At 45.3% G+C, this 27,340-nt stretch overlaps 1 protein-coding gene across 1 annotated transcript in view; it reads right to left on the bottom strand.

Annotated features, from left to right (window-relative positions):
- Window positions 1-12,998: 12,998 nt before the first annotated feature.
- Window positions 12,999-27,340, bottom strand: part of MED21 (mediator complex subunit 21) — an 87,097-nt gene continuing 72,755 nt past the window's right edge. The window contains exons 3-4 of the mRNA XM_078654593.1: window positions 20,624-20,724; window positions 12,999-13,492 (exon numbers count right to left, since the gene is read on the bottom strand). Of these exons, the coding sequence (XP_078510719.1) occupies window positions 13,316-13,492; window positions 20,624-20,724 (278 nt within the window). The 3' untranslated portion in view covers window positions 12,999-13,315. The remainder of the gene's footprint in view (window positions 13,493-20,623; window positions 20,725-27,340) is intronic.

Below are 27,340 nucleotides of genomic sequence, written 5' to 3'. Positions count from 1 at the left end.
ATAGAGTGCAACATTTTTATGTTACATGGTAAGTTTACTCATATTTACTTCCCTTCTGCCACTATATTATCTCCAATGTGTATTTGACATCTCTTCTTCATCTCCGGCCTCCTTTCTCTCACTGTGTGTCTCCGATGCATCTTATCGCTGCTATTTTGTGTAATTACAGAAGAGAGTAAAATAAAATAGTTCGGAACGTGAAAAGGGGGCAAAGTAGAGTACCCCTCACCCCCTAGGCCTTTTCAGGCGGTCCCAAAAGGATCAGTTTCTGCTTTCCTGAGAGATTATGGTATGAGTTCCATATACCACAATAATTTGCATTACAACATGCAAGATATCTATCTCCTATTACCAACTTTTGGAGATATGCGCGCTAAGCGCGAATATCTCCAAAAAGTAACACCTGCCCTGAGCAGTTCGTAGCCATGTTATCCAATGGGAGGTGGATAACATGGCTAAGAGCATTAGCTCGGTAATGCATGAATATCGCTGACTTTTTAGCGATATTCATGCATTGCGGCCGTTTATTATCGCATTTGCGATAAACCTTGATAATAGCAAGGTTTATCTTCGATAATTTCTGACGATGCTTAGCGGTAAAAAATTCGTTGGTAAGCATCGTTAGCGATAAATATCGCTTAACTTTGGTAATATGCACCAACGTCTGTTAACGTTCGATTCGAAGGAAATGAGGAAGTGTTGAAAAACATTGTTTGCGCCATCTTGCCTTTTTTGAAATGCCACACTTTTGTCGTGCACGGCAGCCATTTTAGATGCCTTGACCAGACCCACTCTCTGCACGCTGTCGATTCGTAGCATGGCTCCCCACCCTCGCAAGCATCTTCCCCAGGCACTGGTCACCCCCGCTCTCTGTCTTATGCATGGGCAATAAACCTCCCCCCATCTGCGCTGCTCTTCCCTGAGAATCACACTCTGTGCCCCCCCGACACCTCCCTTTCGCCCTATTCACTACTGCAGCCTCTGACACTCCTCTTCCTCTGTGTCCGATTGTCCAGGCTATCAGCTAGCCCTGCAGATGTAGTTTATGGCTCCAGCTGTAAAGAATCACCCCTCTTCAAAGGAGTTATAGTAGATCAAGGCCCACACCCGATGAGATCCGTCACACCACACGTTTTCCTACTATCTGAAAACCATCCTGTATTGTGATTGGGGAGGGGACCGAGCCTGAAGCGGAAGATTCCAGGAATGACTCTTTGTACATCAAAGTTTTTACAATTATGTGTCACATTAAAAATATATAGCACTCCAACAAAGTAGTAGGAATATAAAACTTTAATAACATATAAATATATACAACAAAACAAAAACAGTAAAAACATTTAAACAACGAAGAGACTGTGGCAATTTCTTTTGAATTCCTGATGAGGACATGTTACTAGTTCTTTCAAATTATGAAAATTCAGAAGATGTTGCCTGGGGGTGGGTCGTCAGTAGCAGTCTGTTGTGCGAATAGTTCCAAGGCAGCAGAACGCGCTGAAATCTAGATGGCACGAAAGTGATGTCTAGTAAGTTGCCGCCCAGCAAATAACGGCGTGGGGCGCCGCGGGGGTGAGTGAGTCCAGTAGGCACCACAGCTATTCTTACCGGCATTGCAGAATTACTGCTGGGGACAATGCCTGTGCTGTAGCAGGGTCACAGCAGAAACAAAAAGGATTCTGTTGAAGATGTTGTTGGTTTTCAATTTAAAAACAGTTCTGGTGTCAACTGCTATGCTAATGTAGTGGTTAATGTTTTGTTTTCTCTAGAAAATGTAAAAGAAGGGGAGGCAGTCCAAAGTTCCGTTAAAAGGGCAAAGGAAAGGATCGGTGGTTTGAACTATCAGTCAAAAAGGGGGGGGGGGGGGGGGGCAACAATTTTTCCTACCGGGTCACACTGTGCTTTCACCGGAACTGAGGTCTGCAGGATTCTAGTAATTCAAAGTGAGGCTGGCGCCAGCATGGGAGCGCCGACGTCCCGCGGATACAGTTTCGTCACTCCACGGGCGATCATGGCAGTCATTCCCCATCGGGGGTCGGAGACTCCCGCGGCTCCTCTAGAATCTTCAAGGTCGTGGAGGACTACGGTGGTGGAGTCAACCAGTGACCGGGCCATTTCTTTATGCTGGGCCCGCTCTTGCCAGGTCGACCGCCATTTTGAGAGTTCGGTAGCTACTGGCGATCGCGGGGTCAAATGAGCGGACGGGCTCCACCCTGCCGGGCGAGACGTTGCAGCATGGCCACAGTGGAAGAACCCTTTTCCGGGCGCCTGGAGCGCTGAGGGTGCAGCTGGGAAGCCTCCACCTGGGGAGGCGGGAGAGGCCTGTTCGCACCGTCTCTCCCTCCCAGTGCACCCCACGGCGTCTCGCTTGAGATTTGTTATGGCCGGACCAGGCGATGAGGACGAGGGGGGGGGGGGTCGGAGGCATGTGCAAGACATCCCCCCCCAGTGTTGTCGCAGCCATTATTCAAGAAAGAAGAAGTGTCCCGTCCGTCTTCGGGCCGGGCTTCCGGTGGATGTCGGCCGGACGCCCCTGGCTCTGGCCCCATGAACGGGTTCCTTGGTTTATCGGCTGCAGCCGGATCCCGTCGGCCTCGGCCCCCCGACCGTTGGTGGCCAGACCGGAAGAGCATGTGGCGGGACTACCTGAAACTGTCAAGGGCCACCGCGGCCGGACTGGGAGAGAGAGGGGAGGGTCGAGGAGATATTCCCCCCCCTGCAACTCTTCAGCGTTGTAAAGGCAATCCCCTGGCCGGGTCCCGCTGGCCTCGGCCTCTCCTCCGGCTACACCCTACGTTAGGATCTCCTGGCCGAGGCGTGGCAGCAGGACCCGCCTTATATGGGCTGCTCCCGGCTGGGCGTAGCCGCAACCCTGCCCCACCTTGGAAGTTTCCAGAGTGGGGGCGGATGTTCTACTGACTTGCATTTTCCCTAGTCTATCGATTTTTTTGGCGTGGCAGGCGGTGGGACAGCGAGGGGTGATTTGGTTTCTCTTACTGTTTTTCTGGTCTCTCACCACTGGCATATTTTAACGTTTTCTTGTTTCTAGGACATTAATAGGTTTTATCATTACGTTATGTTATCGTTTCTTTGTTCGTTGTTTAATAAAAGTTCATGTTCATCAGTGGCCTACTGATTTTCGTTTTCCTATTATTTTCTTTCCAAGTTGTTTCATGCTAAAGTTTCTGTTAACAGGATACAGTGATCACTTCGTTATTATTGCATATGTCCTTTTCACTAGGGGTGCTCTCTGGTCGGGCCAGATGACGTATCTCTAGTAAATGGTCCGGGTGAAACAGGTGCATCAATCAGTGGGGAGTAGATAGGCATGACAGATTACAACGGGGGAGAAAGGTCCGCATTACGTACCCTTTCACTATTTGCAAAGATGTTCCTACGTATATTTGCAAACAGGGAATACCTCCAAAAAGAACCAATTCCCAAACAGTCAATGTTTGGGGAAACAATCAATCAATGAGGAACAAAATAGGCACGACGTGTTAAAGGTTTGCGTTACCTACCCTTCACTATCTGCAAAGGGAGAGAGAATATTCCTATTCTTCCTCGTTTGCAGGCAGAGAAGATTCTTAAGAGAACCAACTTCGAACAATTCAATGCTCGATTCAAACAATCAACAAGGGGTACTGTGAACACAAATGAACGCCGCTTATGTACATACACATTGGTATTATCAACAGGTTGTTCCTAATGTTTCTATTTTAGGGAGGTCAAAAAGAGATCCCATTAGTGGCCTACTGATTTTGCTCGATTCCTTTTGTTTTTTTACACGATTTTTCGCTATCTGCAAAGACTAAACAGAGTATTGCGACTCTGTGCTTGTTTGTAAATAGAGAATGAACCAAAGAGAACAATCAATCAAATGGAGAGAGAAGCAGGCACGACGGATTACAACGGGGGCAAAGGCCTGCGTTAACTACCCTTCACTATCTGCAAAGAGAGAGTACTCCTAATAGAAATGAGGGGTGGGGGGCAGCATTCAAAGCAGATCAGTGTGCATAAACACGAAAATGTTTTTACTTACCACGTACTTGACATTCGACAGCTTATGATATTTGCTATTAAAAAAACATTGAAATTCACTGAAAAAACCATAGGTTATAGACCATATATAGTTAGGAATTAGCATTTAAAAAACCTTATTTTACTCACACAAAACCATTGAAATTCCATATATAGTTAGTTGCACTAACTATATATCGCGCACCCGCAATCCACTGCTGATCATGTCACATATTACATCATTCATGACATGGTCAGTGACATCACTGATGACATCACTGATGACATCTCAAATGACATCACTGATGACATCACTGATGACATCTCATTTGACATCATTCTTGTGCTAATACGATAAACCTCTTCAGACTCTAATATAACCTTAGATACACTCAGTGTATACAGACACTCACACACTGCCACTCATCCATGGAGTTACTCACACACCCAGTCAGTCATGCAAAGAAACAATCTCACCTCCATTTCTTTAACTATACAGTTAAACACACCTTACTTATTGAAACATATACTAACACATATTTACTCTCTTATACAATCCCTGATACAAGTTCACAATGATCGATACAACCACTCACTCATTCAGTGGCTCTCATGCACAGTTATTTATATATGCCAACTCTCACATGTACTGTGTTTTACATATGTACTTACTATGACATTTAGCATTGAGATATCCATTCACTCATCAATACACTCATGCACACAGTCAACTGCCCATGTAGCTGTTTCCACATGCACTCTTGAACTCATACACCTAGTGAATAAACTGCTCACACATCTATGCATAGAGTCACACACCTTCCAGCCACCCCCACACAAACTCAATCTCCCATAGAAATACTTGGGCAACCAATTAATAACACATATAGCCTCTCGTATAGCTAATGATCAACACATGCAGCAGTTTACATCACAACAGACATAATGATGCACAAATTAAGACAGTTTAGTCACTAACCCATGCATTCAGTGAGACACATTTAATCACTCACTCATACAGTCAGTCACGAACCTACTAAATCCTTCATCCAGACACTTATACATCCACTCATTCTTCAATATGTAAGACATATTTTAACTTTACAGAAACATACAGTCACTGGATGTTGTCATCAGTGATGTCATCAGTGATGTCATTTGAGATGTCATCAGTGATGTCATCAGTGATGTCACTGACCATGTCATGAATGATGTAATATGTGACATGATCAGCAGTGGATTGCGGGTGCGCGATATATAGTTAGTGCAACTAACTATATATGGAATTTCAATGGTTTTGTGTGAGTAAAATAAGGTTTTTTAAATGCTAATTCCTAACTATATATGGTCTATAACCTATGGTTTTTTCAGTGAATATATATATATATATGATTTTGGCCTTGTCACACATTCTTTTTTTATTAGTTTATAGACATACTTTTCACCCACATGATCATGATCGATTTGTCATATAGTTGTGTGTGCTATGTGGTTCAGTTATATTTGACACTGTTGCTGTCTTTTCTTTCATGTCTTTTGTTCATGTGGTCATATCAGTGAAGTTATTTTCCTTATGTATTTAGAATTTCTTAGCCTGGACAAAAAATGCACTATGCAGATATATATGCTGTAGATATTCTTTTCACTTTACTGGATTCATCCAGAGAATTACCTGCACTAAGCATTACAAAGGTGTTTTATGTTACAAAGACTTATTCTGATAAGTCTGTCTACGTCTACTATTCATCTGTGTAGCATGATAAAAATGCACTATGCAGATATATGTGTGGTAGATATTCTTTTCACTATACTGGATTTACCCAGAGAATTAACCGCATTGAGTATCATAATGGCTTTATATGTTACGACGACTCCTTCTGCTAGTCTGTTTACAAGGTCTACTATTCATCCTTGTGTCAGAAACGTGTGACTTCATTACCTGGGGCTAGGTCCAAATGCATTCTGTGTTGAAGTAATGTAAAAAATGTAAAAAAGGAATGTAAAAAATCTCACCTGGATAAAAGATGTGATTTTCACGTAGCGCGTTACGTGATCAAGGCCGCAGGTCGGCGGCCAAAACGCATCATATGAACTATGCTTGCTTGAAATAAAGGCACACCAACTGGAGTCTGTGCCCATATTGATTTTCCTTATCGGAGAACTTGGGAATTATATAAAGGGATAGACAGACAGATAGATTATTCTATGCTCAGCATGTTTATAAATCACTGCATAGTTTTTATAGGTTATTTAATTAGATACTATGGGTCTCTTATTCATCTACCATAATATGTAAATAATATCACTATTTAATCTACAAGTGCTCCACTATTAAAATATTGAGGAAAAGATCAAATTAAAATAAATAAAATAAAAACATTGAGTTATGAAAAATACACAAATACATTGGCTTCAAGTACAGCAACACTTGAAAGTCTGAGTTTATACAATACAAATTTAAATCTAGATGTATTATCTTCCATATACACGTATACCCTTTTCCTATGTAGCTACTGGACTCCTGTAGTAGAACAAAAGAAAAAAAAATGTGACTCTCTCCAATGCACTACTCGGTCACCCCCGTACCTCTCTCAATATATCCTCTATCTTCACTCTCCGACTCATTCCAAATTTCATTATACATTTAGTCTCCAAAATAACCCTTTCTAGACTCTACCCTCCTTCACTTACCCAACACCACAATTTGCTACTACTATGATCTCCCTAACAACCCTTTCAAAATTCTTCCATCATGAATCTCTCCTTTGGCTCATTCCATACCTCATTTTACTAATATGATCTCCCTAATCCATTTCTAAAGACTATTCCCTTCTCCATCTATCCTTTCACTCATTCCAAACCTCCTCTTATTACTATCATCTCCAACTAACACTTTCTAGACTCTTCCCACTCCTATCCTTCCATTTACATATTCAATACAACTAATAGACTTGCATGTCCACTGCTCAAATTAACTACTCCTATTTCCCTATAGTAATCCACCACTAATCCTTTCGGGCCCGGGAGTAGCACGCTACTAGCCAGAAAGCACTCTGATGCATCATCAGGGGTAGTAAGTGCTATATAAATAAAATTATGTGGAATACTGGGGACCAGCAAAATTCCTTCACTCACAGTGAGGGCAATCGGTGGCTGAACTAGATAGATCCATTGTGCCCTACTGTTTGCAGTGCCGGGCGGAAGTAAAATGTGAATGAAACTCCAATAAACCAATGGATGAAGAGGGACGACAAAGTCCCAGTATGTATGTACTGTTTTTAAGAACTTTTACGAAAACTAAAAGGGCTTGGCTAATATCGGACTGAATAAAAACATGACTTGGAGATACAATGAAAATTCTTATAAAAGCTCTTCCAGCTCATGGTGCATTACAAACATGGAAAAAACAGTCTTCAACGTTTCCTCATCTTTCATCGCCACACTAAGGACATCCGCATGTCCTCCCACTGCTTTAAAAAAAGAGTGGTCTGGCGGCTATCAATACAGACTAGAAGCGGTCAGATGCCTCCTGCAAAGTGATGCTGTCGTTCCCTGGCAACGTCACACGACTAATCTTAATCAAATGGAAGCCTACTACAAACGGGAGCAACTTTGTCACTTGTCAATAAATACCCAAGTTTTTATATAGTGCTTTATTTTGCACTCCTGTTTATAAAGCACTTTAAATAACAGCTATTATAATGACTGTTTATTGACATCACAAGAATCGGCGGCAAAGTCTGTCTTGCCAGAAATCACAGTGGAGGCCTGAAGATCCCTGCATATTGCCGGGACGAGCAGCAGCTCCCTGTCCATACAGAAAAAGTTCAAGTCTCCCTGACATGCAGCCATCTACCAGCCTGCGGTAAGAGGATCAGAACTGTAAGTTCATCACAGCACACTACCGTTGTCTAAAAGTGTTGACCTCGAATGAGTAACTGTTAAATAAAACCTGCTCTGATCAAACTTCTCACTGTGTGGATCATTAACAAAAGTTGTGTGAAAATTAAAAGTGAAAAACTAAAAACAGGGAGAACATGAAATTGTGCAAATGTGTGCTGGAAAAAGATCAGTATTTCCAGTGCTTTTCTAGTAGGCCGCAAACGTGAATGATTAATGCAGAAATAACAGCCAAAAGAAAATAATTATAGAAGCCATGAGTTTTAAAAAAAAGATTTTCTTTGTACTAACTGCCAAACTGTGTGCATAATGTGTAGAGAAATGCAAAGCATTAATAATGAAGTTTTGTAGTGACATGAAAATTATTTGTGTATTTGCTTTCCTAGAGAAAAAGCACACTTTACTGTTCTACAGAGAAGGCCTCAAAAGTCTTTTGAAGTTTAATTTGCTTTCTAAAATGTAGGCTGCTAAGAAATGTATTTTGTCCTTTGAGAGTTCCTGATGAGGGCCATGGTTGTGCAGAGGAAGTAATGAATGTTATTAATGGAATTTCCTTGCCGACCAGATAAAGTGTTCTTGTGGACAATCGTGCTGAAAGTTTTATTACAATGCTACTGAGCGCCATGTGCAAGCTGCGGAAGAGATTATCGGAGTGTTCTCTGCTGAAGGACAATGATTTTCTGGAGACAAAGGAACTGTTGAGAGTAAGGTGCACTGGAAGTGGAGTGATAGGACACCCCCTGGCCCAGTCCAATTGGAATCGTAGATTTTTGTGTTTTGATACATGGGGGACTGGATCTTTAGTGAATTGGGGTATAATTACTAGTGTTAGGATGTATAGTGAGGCAGGCTTGAGGGAGAGACTGACTCTGCGAGAGGAGAGGGCTGTGTTGCTGTTTTTCTTACTTAACTGGCTGGCTGTTCTGTGGAGCCTGACTCTAATTTTGCTCCTCATACCTTCGTGAGGGTGCCCCAGCTTACTCTTCTGGCGGGAGGGTAGCTCTTCTGACTATTAGCATTTTGTGCTATAGTTGTTCTTAGGTTTGTATGATATTCTGAATTAGCATTGATCTTATTTGCAAAGGCTCATTTGTCTCTTCACCTATCCGCTCAGTCATGGCTCGTTGCAAGATGCTATTATGAATTAGTGTATTGAAGTTTCTCTTCTGTGATGATCTATGATTCAAGCTGTATTGTACTTGATGAACATTCACAATTTCTTAAAAATTAGATAAAAGCAAGTTGATAAGTAAACAGAGTTTGTCATTATTAATGTCATTTTGGTTATAGTGTTTACATTTTTTCCTTGATTGGGTCCTCATAAGGTTAGGATTCGGTCTATCCTTGCCAATCCCGGTCTACTCTAAAAGGTCCATTGGAGAGAGAGGACCACATAAATATTAATATTGGTAACCTGTTTTGGTATCATGTTTTAAATTACGCAGCGGAAGGGACTGGTAGGTGCTGAAATTGGTTTCTGATGGTAAAATTTGGCAAAGCCCCGTTCCGCTGCATCATACTTAAAGTAGAACTTCAGCGCGACTCCATATGGAGTCAGTCCCATCAGTTTCTAGGGTGAGTTGGGCAAAGATGTAGCACGCAATGATATATGAACATTACCTTAAAGAGGCCAAGCAGAAGAGGTTTATACACAGTAAACCAAGACCTCACGCTGCTGACAGAAACACATGGACAGAAAGGGCTTAAGGCTACCTATGTAAATCAACATACTGAAAATATCTGGTGTTCATATTACGCCTTAAAAAGTCCTTCTTTGCCGCTCTAAATCTACCTTCTGTACTGGATCTGTTAGTGTCGGGCACAGGCTTGTGTACCACACTAGGTGAATTGTGGAAGGTATTCTCTGTGTTTGGACTAAGTGTCTATTGAGTAAACTTGAAAGACCTCGGTCCAGCTGGACATGTCGCTCTTAATATAGAATGACTGTCTATATTTATTGCTGTATGTATTTCCTGTATGCATGGGACCACTGTTGCATAAACAAAGTATGTTCCCCGAGGTCCCCTGCTGACTTAATTGGGGCCCCTTGTTGTTGTTAACATATTACACAAAGCATGCAACTTTGCCTTACAGAGAAATCATAGGAGGCAGATATAAAGTCATACGGAGTGGCATGCATCGGAAAAATTTGTTGGAAAAAAAAATCCCAGAAATATACAACCGATTTGCCAATTTTTTTCCAACAGTGAGCTCCAGATCATTTGCGAGATCGTGGGCAAAAATTTAGCTTTTTTGCTGCACAAATGTATCCAATCCATTAAAAAAAAAGGGAAAAGAAAAGACGTGGGCTGATTAAGACTATGGCGGACAGGTTACTCCATCACAATGTGATGGCATCCCGTTTGACTTGCTGCAAGTTCATTCTATCCTACGACGCTTGTCAGGGGTGTAACAAAGGCCCTAGCAGTGCGGGGCCCCGCAGGCTTACCCATACTGGAGGGGGCCTCTCAGTCCCTACTGATGTGAGTGTGAGGGGCCCGTTCAGTATATTATGCAGTGAGGCCCACTCACGTTTCGTCACGCCACTGGCGCTTGTGATAAGGTGGATGGGTTATCCGTCACTTGTGACGGAGAAACTATCGGCAAAACTCCCCTAGACGTCAATATCAGCAACATAACTGCTGGCTGCTTGGCAAGCAACGAATTGTATTTGGTTGGAACTGTTTATAGAATATTCTCTGAGTCAACCAGGCAGTTGCAGTCACGATGCCCTGCAGGAGGGCATTTGTTCTCAAATTGACCCCACATCCAGTAAACGTAGCATTAACTCCTCACAATTCAAACATAGGATCCGTTTGCGGATATCTTTATTTGCCAACCTGCTGACGAGTAGTAAAGCCGGGTTCACACTTGGGTAGTTCTAAAACAGCCTGAACTAGGTGCGCCACTCAAATAGCTGGATGAATGCCTGTGTCTCTGCACTTGCTGCACAAGTTATTGCTATGTCCACATAGTTGCCTGGTAATTTGCATTAAAGCAGCACACTGCTTTAAAAGCAGGAGTAAGGCAGCACTTGCCAGTGGCACTGGGTGAGCTCATGGTGCCCCACAAGTAGCCCGATGACTGTGGACTTAAATAGCACAGCCCCTATGGACTGAATATTAGGGGAGGCCTTGGGGCGTCCATGACAGCATGGCAGAGGATTGCTGGAGTGAACCACAAAAGTCCAAGATGACATTAAATAGGCCTGAATTTCAAACAGGTTTTAAAAAGCTTTGTTTTTTTAAACCTGAAGCGGTGGGGATCGCCTGAAAGTCTATCTCAGATCCTGTGTCCCTGGACCTACCCAGAGGACACAGCAGCTGGAGACGGGTTGGAACAGCGCGGCACTTCCTGCTCCTTGTTGCACTGTGTGAAAGACAGACTGCATGTAAAGTCTCCTTTCGTAAACTATAATGCTACCTTGATTATTTAATCCCACTGCGACAGGATTAGGGGATTAAATAAGCAAGGGAACGTAATAGTTAAAAAAAATATATATATATTTATTTATTTAGGAAGTTTTATATAGCGCTAGCCTCACCGGAAGGTATCGGAGCGCTTCACATAATTACAGAGCAGTGCAAAAGAAAACAGAAACAATACAGTAAAGCAAGACACTGAACAAGCTGCCCGTGGCTTTCCAGTCGTGCATACCAATAACATTCCTTAATGAATGCTCTTAGGTCAAGGAAAACACAGTTGGAAGCTCCTGTCTGATAATGCACGCAGTTTCCACCACTCCCCAGCTCACTGTGTTTGTGCTCCAAAGTGCAAGGTGGCAGTGCCAGAAGGCCTAGCCTGACAGATCAGTGTGGGTCTGATTTATGGCCAGGTGGGCCGGTGTTTACTGTCGATTTCTCTAGTATTACCACAACATTGCCTGCAGCACGCACTAAGGCTGTAGTCTGTGATACCTTGCAAAAACACCTTCCCCAGCTGTCTTTACGAATGCAAAACTACAGTTTGCAGAATATGAGCCACTTGTTTAGTTATCTGATTCGCTAGTTTGGGGCACTTCTGTTTTGGTGCTCGGCTCTATTTTTGTGTCGGTCCGAACTGGTTTGTGCTGGTCCTATTACTCGCCCCTGCTCTGCTGTTCAGCAGGAAAAACATTATTATACAGACTACCTCAATGAGGCATTTGGGAGTGAAAGCATATTCCTCGAAAAGAGGGTCTGAATAGCTGCTGACTTCCCGTCTTATAAACGAGGCGCCATCTTTAAATGTCAATACTAGGAGGCAGAGTGCATACGGCGCTGGTTGCCCACCACCCTGACACTTAAAAAAACAACTAAGCTCTCCTCTGTTAACCCTTTGTTGGCTTTTGGGATATTGAATATTAAATGAGCAGCACATAGTGCAATCCCTTTTATTTAGTATTTAATATCCCAGAAGCCCCTGTGTGAAAAACTACTCTTCAGAAGAGCTGCAAGCTGACAACAGAGATTATTACGGCTGGGAGTCAGAAACCTTAAAAATGTATATAAAGGAAAAACATTCGGGGAGGGGCGTGGAGCAACAGATGGGGGGTGGGCGCCGAGTTAGGGTTAATCTTTAAAAAAAAAAAGCAAGAGTGTGAGAAGCAACGGTCGAGCTAGAAGGGCATGGAGAAGCAACACACGAGCACGATGGAGAAAAGTGGACGAGGAAGCAGCACACCGGGGAGAGCTGAGCCTGAAAGACAAGTATTTTGCAAAACTGTACAAGGGGGCTAACTCTGTGTCCAAGTGCATATTGTGCAAGGGCGGAATACCGTAATTCACAGAGAGAAGCAAGTGGCTAAGTGGGCTGACCCTGTGCCCCGACTGTGGTGGGCATAACAACATGTGAATGACAGACTGATGGATGAATAGAGCCGTCTGAAAGTCCGTATAAGCATGAATATACATTTTCTTAAAATCAAATAAGGACACACATTTGGCCTGGAAACTTTGGAGGGCGGAGTTGGAGGTGGAAGAGGGGACACTATGAAGGCTTAAGCAGAATCTGTCTCAAACATCCACAAAAAGGGCACAGCATGGGTGAGGGTGGATAGCCTCAGCACCAAGTAGTTAAAAAGAAGTACGCGAAACAAAAAATTATACAAATGAAATTTTATTTTTACAATGAAATCCACCTCTGTAACTTGACAACGAACATAAAACCAGTATGTATAATGTTTCAAGGTCTCTTGCAAATGGCTTGTAAGTGCAGATGTTAAAGGGCTAATTGAAAGATCGAAGATAAAAGTACACACTCGAGCACAGAAGTATTCATTCCCGTTCTACAGAATATACAAATCGCAGATCAAACTGACCAAATGCAAGGATGTACAAGCACGCCGTACGCATTGCTTGGATGAGTGACAATTATCAGCGTTAGGCTGACTTGTATAGTCCGGTGCTGCCCCCTGCTGCTAGGACTCGGGAACAGCCTGCGTTTGTAGTCCACTTCGAGTTTTCAACTGTGACTGCGCTATGTCGGCCAGCGCGCTCTGTATCTTTTCCAGCAGCATGTCACCGCGATAAACCACCTCTTCAAGGCGCGAGGCTGCCTCGTGGTTCTCCTCCTCGAGCTGGTACAAGCTTGCGGCCTATGACAAATGTAACAGATGGAAATAATGCATTAACAGATGTCTGCTGCACGACATTTCACCAAGAGAAAGTATTGCTTGTTAAAAATGGAACCAAGATGCAGGAGCAAAATATCGTTAAAAATAACTAAATGATCCTCAACAATTCTTCAAATTTCTTCAAGTTTTCATTCCATTTAATAACCTAAATCGGATGTTTAAAAATGTACTTCATAGGGCTTGAAAAAGGCTTTTTCACAGGGTGAAGGAATTTAAAGTGCGTCTCCGGGCCATCCAAATGTGCACTATACATGCCACCAATAAAAACTATTTAAAAAAGGCGGAAGTCAGTGATGTACGCTTTACCTTTTACACGTGAAACCAGGAAACATAAGATCCAGGGGCAGCCATGTATTTTATTTTATTTAAACGCCGAGAGCGGCTGAGAAAAACAAGCATTTACAATGCAATGGTTTCGCCTTTGGAAAAGTTTGAGCTATTGGCATTGTAAATGACAACATTTTTATTTATGTGTTGGTTTTGAAAATAGATAAATACCTTGGAGATGCCCAGTACGGGTATCTCACAGGGAAAAAAGCCAGGACGGGATCCCAAGGCAAGCGCCGAGATGCCTACGGGTAATCGAGCGTATATAAGAACGCATAATAATAATAATAATTTACAATGCCAATAGCTTAATCTCTTGCAAATACGAGACCTACTGCATTTGCACCCACACAGAGCAACACACAGAGCCACATGCACCCACACAGACAGACCCACACACACACACACACACACAGACAGAACCACACACACAGACAGAACCACAGACACACACACACACACACACAGACAGAACCACAGACACACACACACAGACAGAAACACACACAGACAGAACCACAGACACACACACAGACAGAACCAGACACACACACACAGACAGAACCAGACACACACACACACAGACAGAACCACAGACACACACACAGACAGAACCACACACACACAGACAGAACCACACACACACACAGACAGAACCACACACACACACACACACACAGAACCACAGACACACACACACACAGACAGAACCACACACACACACACACACACAGAACCACAGACACACACAGACAGAACCACAGACACACACAGACAGAACCACACACACACACACACAGACAGAACCACACACACACACACACACAGACAGAACCACACACACAGACAGAACCACACACACACACACACACAGACAGAACCACACACACACACACACACACACACACACACACAGACAGAACCACACACACACAGAGAGACAGAACCCACACGGACGCAGACAGAAAAGCAAACACAGAAAGGGCACACCACACAGACTCTCACTAGCAGGCAGGCACGGGCAACAGAAAAGTACAGGGAAAGAGACAGACGGATACACGAACAACCAGCGCCGGAACACACCGTGCCGGAAGTGGAAGGTCCACTCTCCCCCCTGACCAGCATCCCGGAAGCAGACGGCCCCTCCGATACTGTCTATGTGTCCCCTGGCCCCTGTGGCAGCAGCGGCGCCATCCTAAATCACATATGTGACCATTTCTGGGAAGTTTGGATTTCAACCAATAGGAAGCCTATTTGTGAAAATGAGGGTTAACAAGTACATTATGGTCAACTGTTGCCTACTCTGAATTCTGCAGACGCACTTGTGCCCGCCTTCTTAGGACTTCTAATAATAACCTTATTGCCCGTACCAACAAAGGCCTAACTTCAGAATGAGACATCTGACCTTCCTGGCCTCTTTATCATATTTTAGATCCGCGGACCAGGACGCCTTGAATAGTTTGCTCAACCAACACGTTGACATGCTTGCTGCAGTCTGACGTCACCTTCTCTCGTCATCACAATGCCAGCCTTTGTACACCGTCGAGTCTGCGTGCGTGACACCTCAACCCCCCCCTCCACTTTGTAGACAGAAACCACACATATGCACAGAGACACACTCAGAAACAACCTAAAGCACACACAGAATCACATACACTGAAACATACTGCCACGCACGCACATAGAGTCAAACACACAGACAAAAACAACGCACACGGAGGGATACCGACACACACATAGAAACAAAAATGCAGGCGCACAGACGCAGACAGAAAAGCAAACACAGAAAGGGCACACCACACAGACTCTCACTAGCAGGAAGGCACGGGCAACAGAAAAGTACAGGGAAAGAGACAGACGGATACACGAACAACCAGCGCCGGAACACACCGTGCCGGAAATGGTAGGTCCACTCTCCCCCCTGACCAACATCCCGGAAGCAGACAGCCCCTCCGATACTGTCTATGTGTCCCCCCGCCCCTGTGACCAGAGATCGACAGAAAGTAGCAAGTCCGTGGCCACTGCGTGCGTGACACCTCAACCCCCCCCCTCCACTTTGTAGACAGAAACCACACATATGCACAGAGACACACTCGGAAACAACCTCAAGCACACACAGAATTACATACACTGAAACATACTGCCACGCATGCACACAGAGTCAAACACACAGACAAAAACAACGCACACGGAGGGATACCGACACACACATATAGAAACAAAAATGCAGGCGCATGGACGCAGACAGAAAAGCAAACACAGAAAGGGCACACCACACAGACTCTCACTAGCAGGCAGGCACAGGCAACAGAAAAGTACAGGGAAAGAGACAGACGGATACACGAACAACCAGCGCCGGAATACACCGTGCCGGAAATGGAAGGTCCACTCTCCCCCCTGACCAGCATCCCGGAAGCAGACGGCCCCTCCGATACTGTCTATGTGTCCCCCCGCCCCTGTGACCAGAGATCAACAAAAAGTAGCAAGTCTGTGGCCATTAACGGCTACAATGGAGTAAAGAGTCACATGCCGAAAGAGTCATTGAGGTTAAGGGAAGAAGCAAAGGCCGAGGTCCGAGAATCCGCCTCCGCCATCTTTCTTGCAGCTTGCTCCCGTCCGCGCGGTTTGTGAGTCACTGTCTGACGCTCTGCGTATCACGCACCCGCACAGTCGTGTTTTCTGATTGGTGAATGCTCTTGTCCATCATCGATTGGAACTATATGACACGCTCTTTAACGCGAGGCAGTTCTGAGTACTAGCACATTGAGATTGCATGATCTAGCCACCCAGTATTATTCGAATGCGCCTCCTTGTTTCTGGAGCCAGGGAGGAATGCAGAGATACTTACTGGAACTCACAGCACGCCCAATAGTAGGTGAAACAGAAAACGAACAACTTTGGAAATTAAAAAGAACAAGCATTTGCAAGTGGGGCGGGAACGGGCACACGGACAGCGGGAGGGGAGCACTCACCAGGACTTCTTCCGGCGGCGGTCGGCCTGGAGGAATGACCCCAAAAAAACTTTAAAAAATAAATAAATAAACCACCGCCGCATGACGATCGCAAAGGGGCGGGATGAGTAAAAATCGCGGGAACGCCCACCAATCTGTTCGCAGAATGACTAGCAGATCTCTCTTCCAATGGCTAGCCTCCATTATTGGAGCTAGCCAATGGAAAGAGAGGGTGGGACAACACACACATACTGTAAACATTAGATTTCGCCTGCGCCGAAAAGCTGCGCAGCTTTCGACAGGCGAAACCTAAAAAGAGAACTTCAACTCTATTCAGTGCACTACTTATATCTCATTCTACACCTCTCTCGATATATCCTCTACCTCCACTCTGACTCATCCCAAACATCAACGTACTACTATGATCTCCCTAATAACCTTTCTAGGCTCTTTCCTTCTCTATCCCACTTTGGACTTATCCCACACCTCAGTTTAGTACTATGATCTCCCAAATCCAACTAACAGACTCACATGTACACCATTCGAATTAACAACTTTTATTTCCCTATACCAACCCACCACTAATCCATTTTGGGTTTCGGAGTAGCGCGCTACTTCCCGAAAACCACTGGGGAAGTAAAGGCTATATAAATAAAACTACAATTGCATCTAAATATTTCCACAACTTTAAAACTTTTGTTAGTTAACGAAAAGTATTTCAAAGGCTGCATGTATCATAAAAACTAACTATAATGTGTAAAATTACCAGCACCATCAAACTATATAATTGGAACATGTCTTTAAAACGGACTAAATGGCTGGGACCACTGCAACCATGCAGCTTTCGCATCACGAACGACATAGCTATATACATAGGTAAATACTAGAGCAACTCTTCTTCACCTGTTTGTCTTCTTTAAATGTCTGAGCGTTGAATTGACAGCTACTAGGAAAACGCACGCAGTTACCAGGAACTGCAGAATAAATCAGGATCGGTTTTCCTTAGGAATCACACACCTCGGCGTTTGTTGCTTATCCAGTCATGCACACTTCTCGGCATCACGCTGGCAGTAAGTAGACCCTGCCCGCCCGGGCTTCCGTTTGTTGTAGCCCTATGCTTCCACGGAGGCATGGAAAGACAGGCAGTTCAAACTGTTTGAAGAGCGGGACATTCGAGTGCTGCGGCAGGCAACAAGGCACACTGCCTTGAAACCAGGACCAGCGTGCGGCTGAGTGGATGTCTTCCGGAGCAGTGGTGATGTCTCTTCCGGTTAAGCAGCATGGGTATTTTGGAAGGGGCTTTTTTCTAACCATAACCAATCTCACTATTGGGACAGTAAACTGCAAAAATCCTTGTATTACTCTCGTCAGCGTGTTAATCTGGGTTTATCCAGGTTTCTCGGAACCGCATTTTGAAGTTGGTTAGCAATCGATGTTAAAGTTTAACCCTTGTACGTATGGATGGATTCATAATAACAGTGCTGTTTTAAAACAAATCAAGCTCGCTCACGTCCTTCATTTAGGATGAAAGCACAGATTAATAATGTATTTAAACGAAGAGAAGGTGGAGAAACGTACTGCCTGTCCCTGTCATGTCCGCCGCTTAGGACAGGCCGACCAGCTGGGAGGATTGACATGCGCAGTGTAGTAAGGCATAACCTGTGTAATCGATACCACGTTGGTTGGTGTCGGGACGTATGGAGAATCCATATTGTATCATGGCATCCAGAAGAGCTTTGCACTTTGTGTTCAAAGTGGGAGACAGAACTCGGACTGCTACATTTTACAGGGAGCTGCTAGGCATGAAGGTAGGGAGGGAGGGAAGGTAACAAGAGCAAATCTAGTAAAAGGTGATCATGAAAGTATATATAATGCCAAATTGAAGCCTGTCAAGCGTTGCACACACTTCAAGTGAATCTAATGTAGATCACTTTATACCAGAAGAATAGTCGTTTTTTCTTGCATTCATCTCATGTTTCTGTAGTTGACTGTCTTGGGTGGGGCTTGCGTCATCTTTGACATGCGGAAGGGATTAATATGCTATATGCAGTGGTCGAAGTGCATTAAAAAGATATAGAAGCTGATGCTTTGTACAAAGGGACCGAGTGAGTGAGCATGGAGACAAAGGTGTCGCTAAAAACCCCAAAATATTATATATATTTTTTCTTTTCTCACTTTCAGGTAAGGACCTATAAAACAAGTCAGGTCCCGGGCCGCGCTGTGATTGGCTGACGTCACGGGGGTGTCCCGGGCCGGCAGCCAATCACAGCGCGGCCCAGGAATGACGTCACGGGGGTGTCCCGGGCCGGCAGCCAATCGCAGCGCGGCCCGGGACAAAGGGGCGGGGCTTAAAAAAGCACCAGAAACGCCCCCGAATCGCGTTTTCGAGAGAAAGCGCGATTGACAGCCTCTGTCTCCCAATGGCTAGCCTCCATTTATGGAGCTAGCCAATGATAGACAGAGGCGGTCCAAACATCCCTACTGTAGACAATAGTTTTCGATCTGGGAGGGGCTTTGCCCCTCGCCAGGTCGAAACCTAAAAAGTCGATCTTCAGCCAGACTGCCCTCGATCATGGCGCCCTCTGCTCCCTTATTTCACGGAGCCCTTTGGACGCAGCAGTAGATCGGCCAGGATGTGAACCAGATCATCCCACTGCCCACTTAGTTAGCTGCCGCGTGGAGCCTGTTTGCTAAGCGGCGATTCAGTATGGTTTGCTGTGTGTTACCAGGTGTTTCGTCTAAGGGCACGGCAGAAGTGCCAAGCTCCATAGGTCCGGAGGCAGGATGGGCCCTGTGACCAGAATTCGACATCCCTGCACGTTTGGACTTCTGTTCATAGTGAACACCTGGATTAAAAGTTCAGGCCTTTGTTTCCAAATGGCTGGATGGATAGTATATATTTGCAGCCTTAGTTCAAAGGCAGCAGACAGGGGGCATGCTGTCTGACCACAGCTGCTTGGTTGGCACATAATAAAGGCCAGCTCCTGTATGGCGCCCACCTAGTGCTTGGCGCACAGGATCTTTTTTAGGTTTCTACACTCTACTGGGAGCCAGCACGGACTATTAAAGCACACCTTTGGAGATCAGAGTTCAGTCCAGACACCCCGTTTTGCACATGCAAAAAAATATATAAAAGAGTGCGCCCCTGCAAGCGAGCAAAGCTGCATGTTTTAATGGGGCCAACACTAGTCTAAACGGACAATTTGATAACATTTTGGTCTCGCATTGCAACAAACTCAGGTCAAAACACAGTCGATGGTATTCCACGCAGCTGAACTCAACAGTATTAAACGGGCTGTTCTTTGAACGAACCCTATAAGAACTTATGTATTTCACGCCCATCCCACTGCAACTAACTGTAAGGTTCTGAATTTTACAGTATCTTAACCTTTTTTTATATATCTTTTAAACACTGTACTTTTATGCAATGGTTTTTATTAACTAAACATATAAAATACATTAGATTTGATTTCTCGCTCTCTTGCCTACATTAGCAATTTGGTTTACTAAAGTTTCTATAAAGAAGTTTAATTAAAATCAATTTGCTTTCATTTTGAACTATCAACCGTGCGTTCTGGGTTCCAACAACAAATAAAAGCCTGCTAGCAGTATTCATAAATGTCTGATCATTTAAAATCTAACAAGGTTCAAACGCTCAGTAGTCTAGTACATACTGATAATGTTAAGTAACTGAAAAGGTCATATGCAGATTCCAAAGGCACATGTAGTTAAAGTGTCCAAAATCCTTATGTTTGCATGATGTTGGATGCATTATTTAAATCTATAGGTAACACGTCTTCAATAGTAAACGTACCTGCAAAGCAGCTGTTGATTCTTCACTTGGCAGAGAATCGATCAAAACATCAATATCCTTGGCTGTTCGGGCAATCAGTGCTGCAAAAAGCTGTGCATACTCTACAACGAAGACAGATTCAATCAATGTACTATTATGCAAAGTTCATAGCGCTGCTTCTCATGAACATTGGACACTATTTTGCTTCATCAAGTCTGTAAATCTACAGTGCTCATAACTAGTCCTTACGCAAATAAAGCGCCCGACAAACATTAATGACAAGAGGCTTCTCATTAAATGAAGCCAAAAGTTTCCTTTACTAATCAGTCACCAATCGATGGTAAACCAGTGTTTCAAGCTCCTTTTTCATCAAACTCAATACATTGAATCTCTCTCCTCCATAACGATCATGCGGCTTCACATCAACCCCTGCTCACCACATGCTTTACATGAAGTTAATCTTCTAGTGTGATGCAACTTTAAATAAATAAAAAAGCAAAAGGCGTTTCCAGTCATTTGAATTTTTTGTTACATAGAACCTAAGAAACATTGCATTAGAGTATTATTACCACATAGAACTAACAGACAACATTTCTTAAAGTACTCCAAGTACTTGCAGACAGATAGGACAACACTTTTGGTGTTCCAGTTCGCTCAGACTTTATGCACTCTTTCGTGAAATCGACCATATTGCATATTTCCACATATGCATCTTTCAAGTATTGGCAGTGTAGCATTAGACGAAGATAACAAATAGTTTCTTACCTGTCGGTGTAGTTTTGCAGCTTGAAGATCTTTCTGGATTCACTATGCTGTGCATTATTCCGCGGTCTAGTGGTTGGGTCCGGAATCGTAGTCTTTTTTTTTTTTTTTTCGTAGCCCAGGTGGGCGTCGACGTCCCACCTTTTGGTGTCCTTCCTGTGACGTCGGCATGCTTCCTGCGGAAGCTCCCACCCTTGGGCGCCATCTTCGGATTCTTTTTTCTTTTTCCGTTTGTGTTCCGTTTCCGAATTGTATGGCAATGTTTCGATCTTTCCTTTTACCGCTTTTTTGTTTACCACCTCTCTTCTCCAGTCTCATCTTTCTGGCGGAGGTGGGTGGGTTCGCTAGTGAATCCAGAAAGATCTTCAAGCTGCAAAACTACACCGACAGGTAAGAAACTATTTGTTTTGCAGCGTGAATCTTTCTGGATTCACTATGCTGTGCATAGACTTTGTAGCGGTTTGTTGTTATTGTGGCGGCTGGGTGGAAGATGAGCTTGGGTTCTTAAAAATGTGCTGAAGCACCTTCTGTCCCACTTGTGCTTCCTTGTTCATTTGTATGTCCACACAGTAGTGTTTTGTAAACGTGTGCACAGAAGCCCATGTTGCCGCCAGGCATATGTCCTGAATGGGAGTGTTTGCCAAGAAGGCTATAGTAGCTCCCTTTTTTCTTGTTGAATGGGCCCGTGGACCTTCTGTCAGTTCTTGGCCCGCTTGTTTGTGGCAGAATTGTATCGCTTGCGCGATCCATCGTGCAATTGTCTCTTTAGTAACAGCTTTGCCCATGAAACTTTCAGCGAATGACACAAAAAACTGCTTTGTTTTTCTGTGATCTTTAGTTCTCTCTATGTAATGCATGACTGCACGCCTCCCGTCCAGAGTGTGCAGTGCCCTTTCAGCTTTTGTTGTTGGTTTTTGGAAGAAACTTGGTATCTGAATAGCCTGGTTGATGTGGAACTTGGACACCACCTTTGGCATAAAGTGTGGGTCCGTTCTCATCTCCACCCTATCGTTGTGAATTTGTATGTAGGGTTCCTGTAGCGTTAACGCCTGTAGCTCGCTTACTCTGCGGTGCGAGGTGATTGCCACTAGGAAAGCTGTTTTTAATGTTAGCATCTGTAGAGAGGCTTTATGCATTGGTTCGAAGGGTGCCTTCATGAGTTCTGTCAGTACTAAATTGAGGTTCCATGCAGGCGCTGGTAACCTTTTAGGCGGTGCAATCCTTTTTGCACCCTCCAAGAATCTTTTTGCAATCATAGAAGTGAAGAAGCTTTTGCCTGTTTCTCCTCTAGTGTAAGCGACAATGGCTGCTAGGTGTACCCTTAGCGATGATGAGCTCAGGTTTGTCTCGAGCAGGTGCGTGAGGTACTTAAGAACTGTAGAGTCTCTTGTCATTTTGTTGTGCAGTCTCTCCTTTTTGCACCATAGTGTGAACCTTTTCCAATTGGCCACGTAGCACTTACGTGTGCTTGGTCTTCTTGCCTCTCGAAGTACCCTCAGGGTGCTCTCAGGTAATTTAAGGTGTGCAAATTCTATGTCCTCAAGAGCCAGGCTGCTAGGCTGAGACTTTCCGGCTCTGGGTGCAACACCTCTCCGTTTTGCATGGAGAGTAGGTCTTTCCTTCTCCCAAATTTGTGTGGTGCACTCTGTGTCATTTCCATAATCTGCGAATACCATGTCTGCCTGGCCCACTGCGGTGCGACCAGTATCAGGGTCATGTTGCTTGTCCTGCACTTGCTGAGTACCTCGTGTATCAGGGGAAACGGCGGAAAGGCGTAGGCAAATGTCTTTGACCAGCTTATCCATAGGGCATTCCCCAGGGACCCTTCCCCTGGTTGCCTCGAAGCGAAGTGTTGGCATTTTGCATTCTGGTGTGTTGCAAACAGGTTTATTGACGGGGTTCCCCACCTGTCGAACAGTTTCTTTGTTTCTTGTGCATTTAGCTCCCATTCGTGTGAGGCCGATGTCTGTCTGCTGAGCCAATCTGCTTCCACCTTGTCCTTTACTGGTAGATGTACTGCCAGTAGATCTATCTTCAATGGTATAGCCCATTTCCATATTTCCTGCGCTAGCTCTGACAGTGGGGCGGATTGTGTTCCTCCCTGCTTGTTTATGTAGAACATCGCTGTTGTGTTGTCAGTCTGGATCAACACTGTTTGATTGTACAGCTTCTTCTGGAAAGCTTTCATCGCTAGGAGAACGGTCTTTAGTTCTAGGTAGTTGATGTGTTTGACCGCATCGTTTGTGTCCACAGGCCCCTCACTCGGAGTTTTTCCATGTGTGCTCCCCATCCCTTTTGGGATGAGTCTGTGGTGATGGTCACTGTTGGTGGTGTTAGAAGCTTCCCCCTTGTTATGTTTCCTTTGTTCCACCATGATATCTCCTCGTGCGTTACAACCACTAGGTCCTCCCAACACCCTGTCGCTTGTGACCATTGGTCCTGCAGCCACTCCTGGAGTGGTCTCATGTGTAGTCGTACGTTTGTTATTATGTGGATGCATGAAGCCATCATGCCCATCATCTTGCTCACCGTCCTCACTGTCAGAGCTTGCCCCTTCTGGTAGAGGCGCGCCTCCTTCAACAGCTCCTTCGTTCTCTTCTCGCTGGGGGACACCTTCCCCTGCACGGTGTTGATCTTTGCCCCCAGAAATATCTTGACCTGTTCTGGGTTTATCGAGGATTTCTTCCAGTGGATGGAGAAACCCAGGGCCATCAGTGTGTCTGTCACTATTTGAGCGTGCTGTTTGCACGTGCTGTATGACTTTGCCTTTATTAGCCAATCGTCTAGGTAAGGGTATACGTGTATCCCTTTCCTCCTTAGGTGCGCTGCGACTGCTGCTAGACACTTTGTGAATACTCTCGGTGCTGATTTTAGCCCGAAGGCCAATGCTGTGAATTGATAGTGATTTTATTTTATTGCAAATCGTAGCAGATGTTTGTGCCGTCTGTTTATTGGGATGTGAAGGTAGGCATCTTTGAGGTCTATGGTGACCATGAAGTCCCCTGTTTGAATCTGTGGAAGTACTTCTTGCAGGGATGTCATTTTGAATTTTTTTGCCCTTATGAATTTTTTGAGAAACCTTAGATCCAAGATGGGTCTCATTGTTTCGTCTACCTTGGGTACTAGGAAGTATGTAGAGTACACCTCCTTGTTCCTTTCCATGCGAGGTACAGGCTTGATAGCCTCCTTTAGATCCTCATACCCTGACTCCCACTCGGGGCGGATGCTGAGGGGGGAGAGTGCGATTATTGTGCTGATTACGAGCGTTCAGCCTGCGACTCTGAAAGCATAATTTTTATCCTGTTTTTAACCCTATTTTAAACATTTCTATTGTATCGTCCTAAATTGTTGCTGCTAAATCTTTAAATCACTTTGGCACTGACTACTAGCTCACTGCTCTGCTGCTGCTTCCTGCACTTTGCACCTTTACCCCTCCCAGGCACCTGAGGCGGAAAGCCGGGTGTCCTTAGGCCTCTCTGCTCTCTATTTTACTTCCTCCCTTTTCCACTCATCTCGCTAGTGGCGCGCTGCTCAGCCCGCAGTCTCCCTTCCCTTTCAGCCGGTACATCGAGTTGCTGAAGGGTACTCGGGGACCTGCGGGCGCTCAGTTCTGTGGCGGCCATCTTGGGGGTAGGCTGGATCGCGAGGCGGCAGTCTAGTGGTGCGGATTCGCGCCGCCCGCGACGCTTTAAAACTAGGTGCCGCTTCCTCCGCGCTGCGGAGACGCCTAAGGAGCGCCGAAGGAAAGCCCGTCTGCGCCCGTCAGCGTCCCGGAGGCGGGTAAGATTAGGATGACAAAATACTCAAGGGATGAGTTGCTCTCCCTCAATCACTCTTATCGCAACTGCTCAAGGGTTTTCCCTAAATCGCCCCGGACTAACAATAGGTGTCTGGCCTGCGGCTGGAAACCAGGCCAGGGACTTATCTCTTCCCTTAATCCTTCCCCTAACAGTAGAAGGTGCTTACTGCTTAATACCAGGTCCTTGGGTAAGCATGCGCTTGATGTCTATAATCTTTTGACAGACTCCAAAGCTGGCTGACTGGTCTTGACAGAGACATGGCTGGGCGAGGGAGCAGGACCAGATATTGCTACTGCTATCCCCCTAGCCATGTTATCTTCAGAAAGGACAGAACCGTTGGGAAGGGGGGTGGTGTTGCCCTTGTCATCGACAGGCGTATCCCATGCTCTATTCTTCCTTTGGACAACATCACTGGGTGTGAAGTTCTTGCCTTTTCCCTCTCCCTTTCACCCCAGCAATCTTGCATAGGGCTATTGGTCTATAGGCCCCCGGGCCCAACGGGTTCCTTCTTTGAAGAACTCCATTCGACTGTTTCCACGCTATGCCTTAGGTCCAACCACTGTCTGCTCTTAGGTGATTTTAATATCCATATGGACACATTGGATGACCCTGATAGCTTAAAGCTCAATGACATCATTTCATCCTTGGGGCTTATCCCGTACCTCCGGTCCCCTACCCACTGTAAAGGTCATACATTGGACCAAATGTTTTCCACTGTCCCTCTAGTCCTGGCCTCTCTCGCTCCGGTTCTGTGGTCTGACCGATTTCTAGCGGATTTTGAGATCCCTCTTAAAGAGAAGAGCGTAGATAGTGCACAGTGGCGCGAAGCGCATCCCTCTAGAGCTTTCCATCGGGTGTCCCCGGCCATGCTGATGCAGGCCTTAGACACCCATCCTTGCCAGTTGACACGCACTCTGGAAACGGATCTCGAGCTCTTGCAGGGGTGGCTGACTCAAAGGCTTGCCGACTTAGCCCCTCCCCTGACCCTAGGACTCGTTCCGTGAAATCATCGGCCCCTTGGTTTTCCCCGGCACTTGCCGATAAGCGTCGCCAATGTAAAAAAGCCGAAAGGGAATGGCGCAAGTACTACGACGCCAGCTCAAAGGAAACATATAGGGCTATGATTAGAGACTATCACCAGGATATCACTGCTGGCAAAAAGTCCTATCTGGCTAGTAGGATCGATGCTGCCTCCAGTTCCTGTAAAGAAATTTTCAGGATAGTTAAGGACTTTATATCACCTTCGTGGTGCACTCCTAAAATCTCGCAGTCCTGGATCTCCGAACTCGCTGACTTCTTTGCCAGCAAAATTCGGACCATCCAGACCTCCTTTGGGACTTCCAACACGTGCAATACTCCCAATTCACGTTCTCTGGATCCTTGGCCGATCTCGGCTGACCCTGCCCTCTGGAATTTTCCCTCTCTGACCTTACAGACCTCTTTAGATCTCCTCTCCAAATTGAAATCTGGCTCCCCGCTAGACCCATGTCCTGCTGAATTCCTCGCGCAGATGGCCCCTACTCTTAACCATCTTATTAATCCAATACTCAATCTCTCGCTCAGTAGGGGTGAAGTCCCCCAGCCTTGGAAACAGGCACTCATTCTGCCACTGCTCAAGAAGTCCAACCTTAATCCTGAATCCCATGCCAACTACAGACCTATCTCCCTCTTGCCAGCACTTGCGAAAGTGGTCGAGAAGCATGTCCATACTACCCTGTCCCACTTTCTTGAGACAAACAACATACTCCATAATCACAGTCCGGTTTCCGCTCCAATCTGAGCACTGAAATAGCTTTGCTCGAGGTCACCGAGGCCATCAAGGAAACTTTGGACAGGGGAGGTAAGGCCATGTTAGTGATGTTTGACCTCTCTGCGGCCTTCGACACCGTCCCCCATGACCGCCTCCTTTCTAGACTCTGGGAGGTGGGTCTAAGGGGGACGGTGTTCGGTTGGTTTAGGTCTTTTCTCTCGAATCGCCAGCAAACAATCTGGGCCCCACCTTTTTCTGCCGCAATGCCGCCTTTGGAAGTCGGAGTTCCGCAGGGCTCTATTTTGAGCCCTGCGCTCTTTAACATCTACATGACCCCCCTGGCGGCATTGGCGGAGGACTTTGGGGCCCAGATTGTGTCGTACGCAGACGACACACAACTTCTGTTCACCTGTGATAGGGGCCGCG

The sequence above is a fragment of the Lissotriton helveticus genome, chromosome 1_1, assembly GCF_964261635.1.
Source record: "Lissotriton helveticus chromosome 1_1, aLisHel1.1, whole genome shotgun sequence".
Lineage (NCBI taxonomy): Eukaryota > Metazoa > Chordata > Amphibia > Caudata > Salamandridae > Lissotriton > Lissotriton helveticus.
This window is presented reverse-complemented; position numbering and strand designations above follow the sequence as displayed.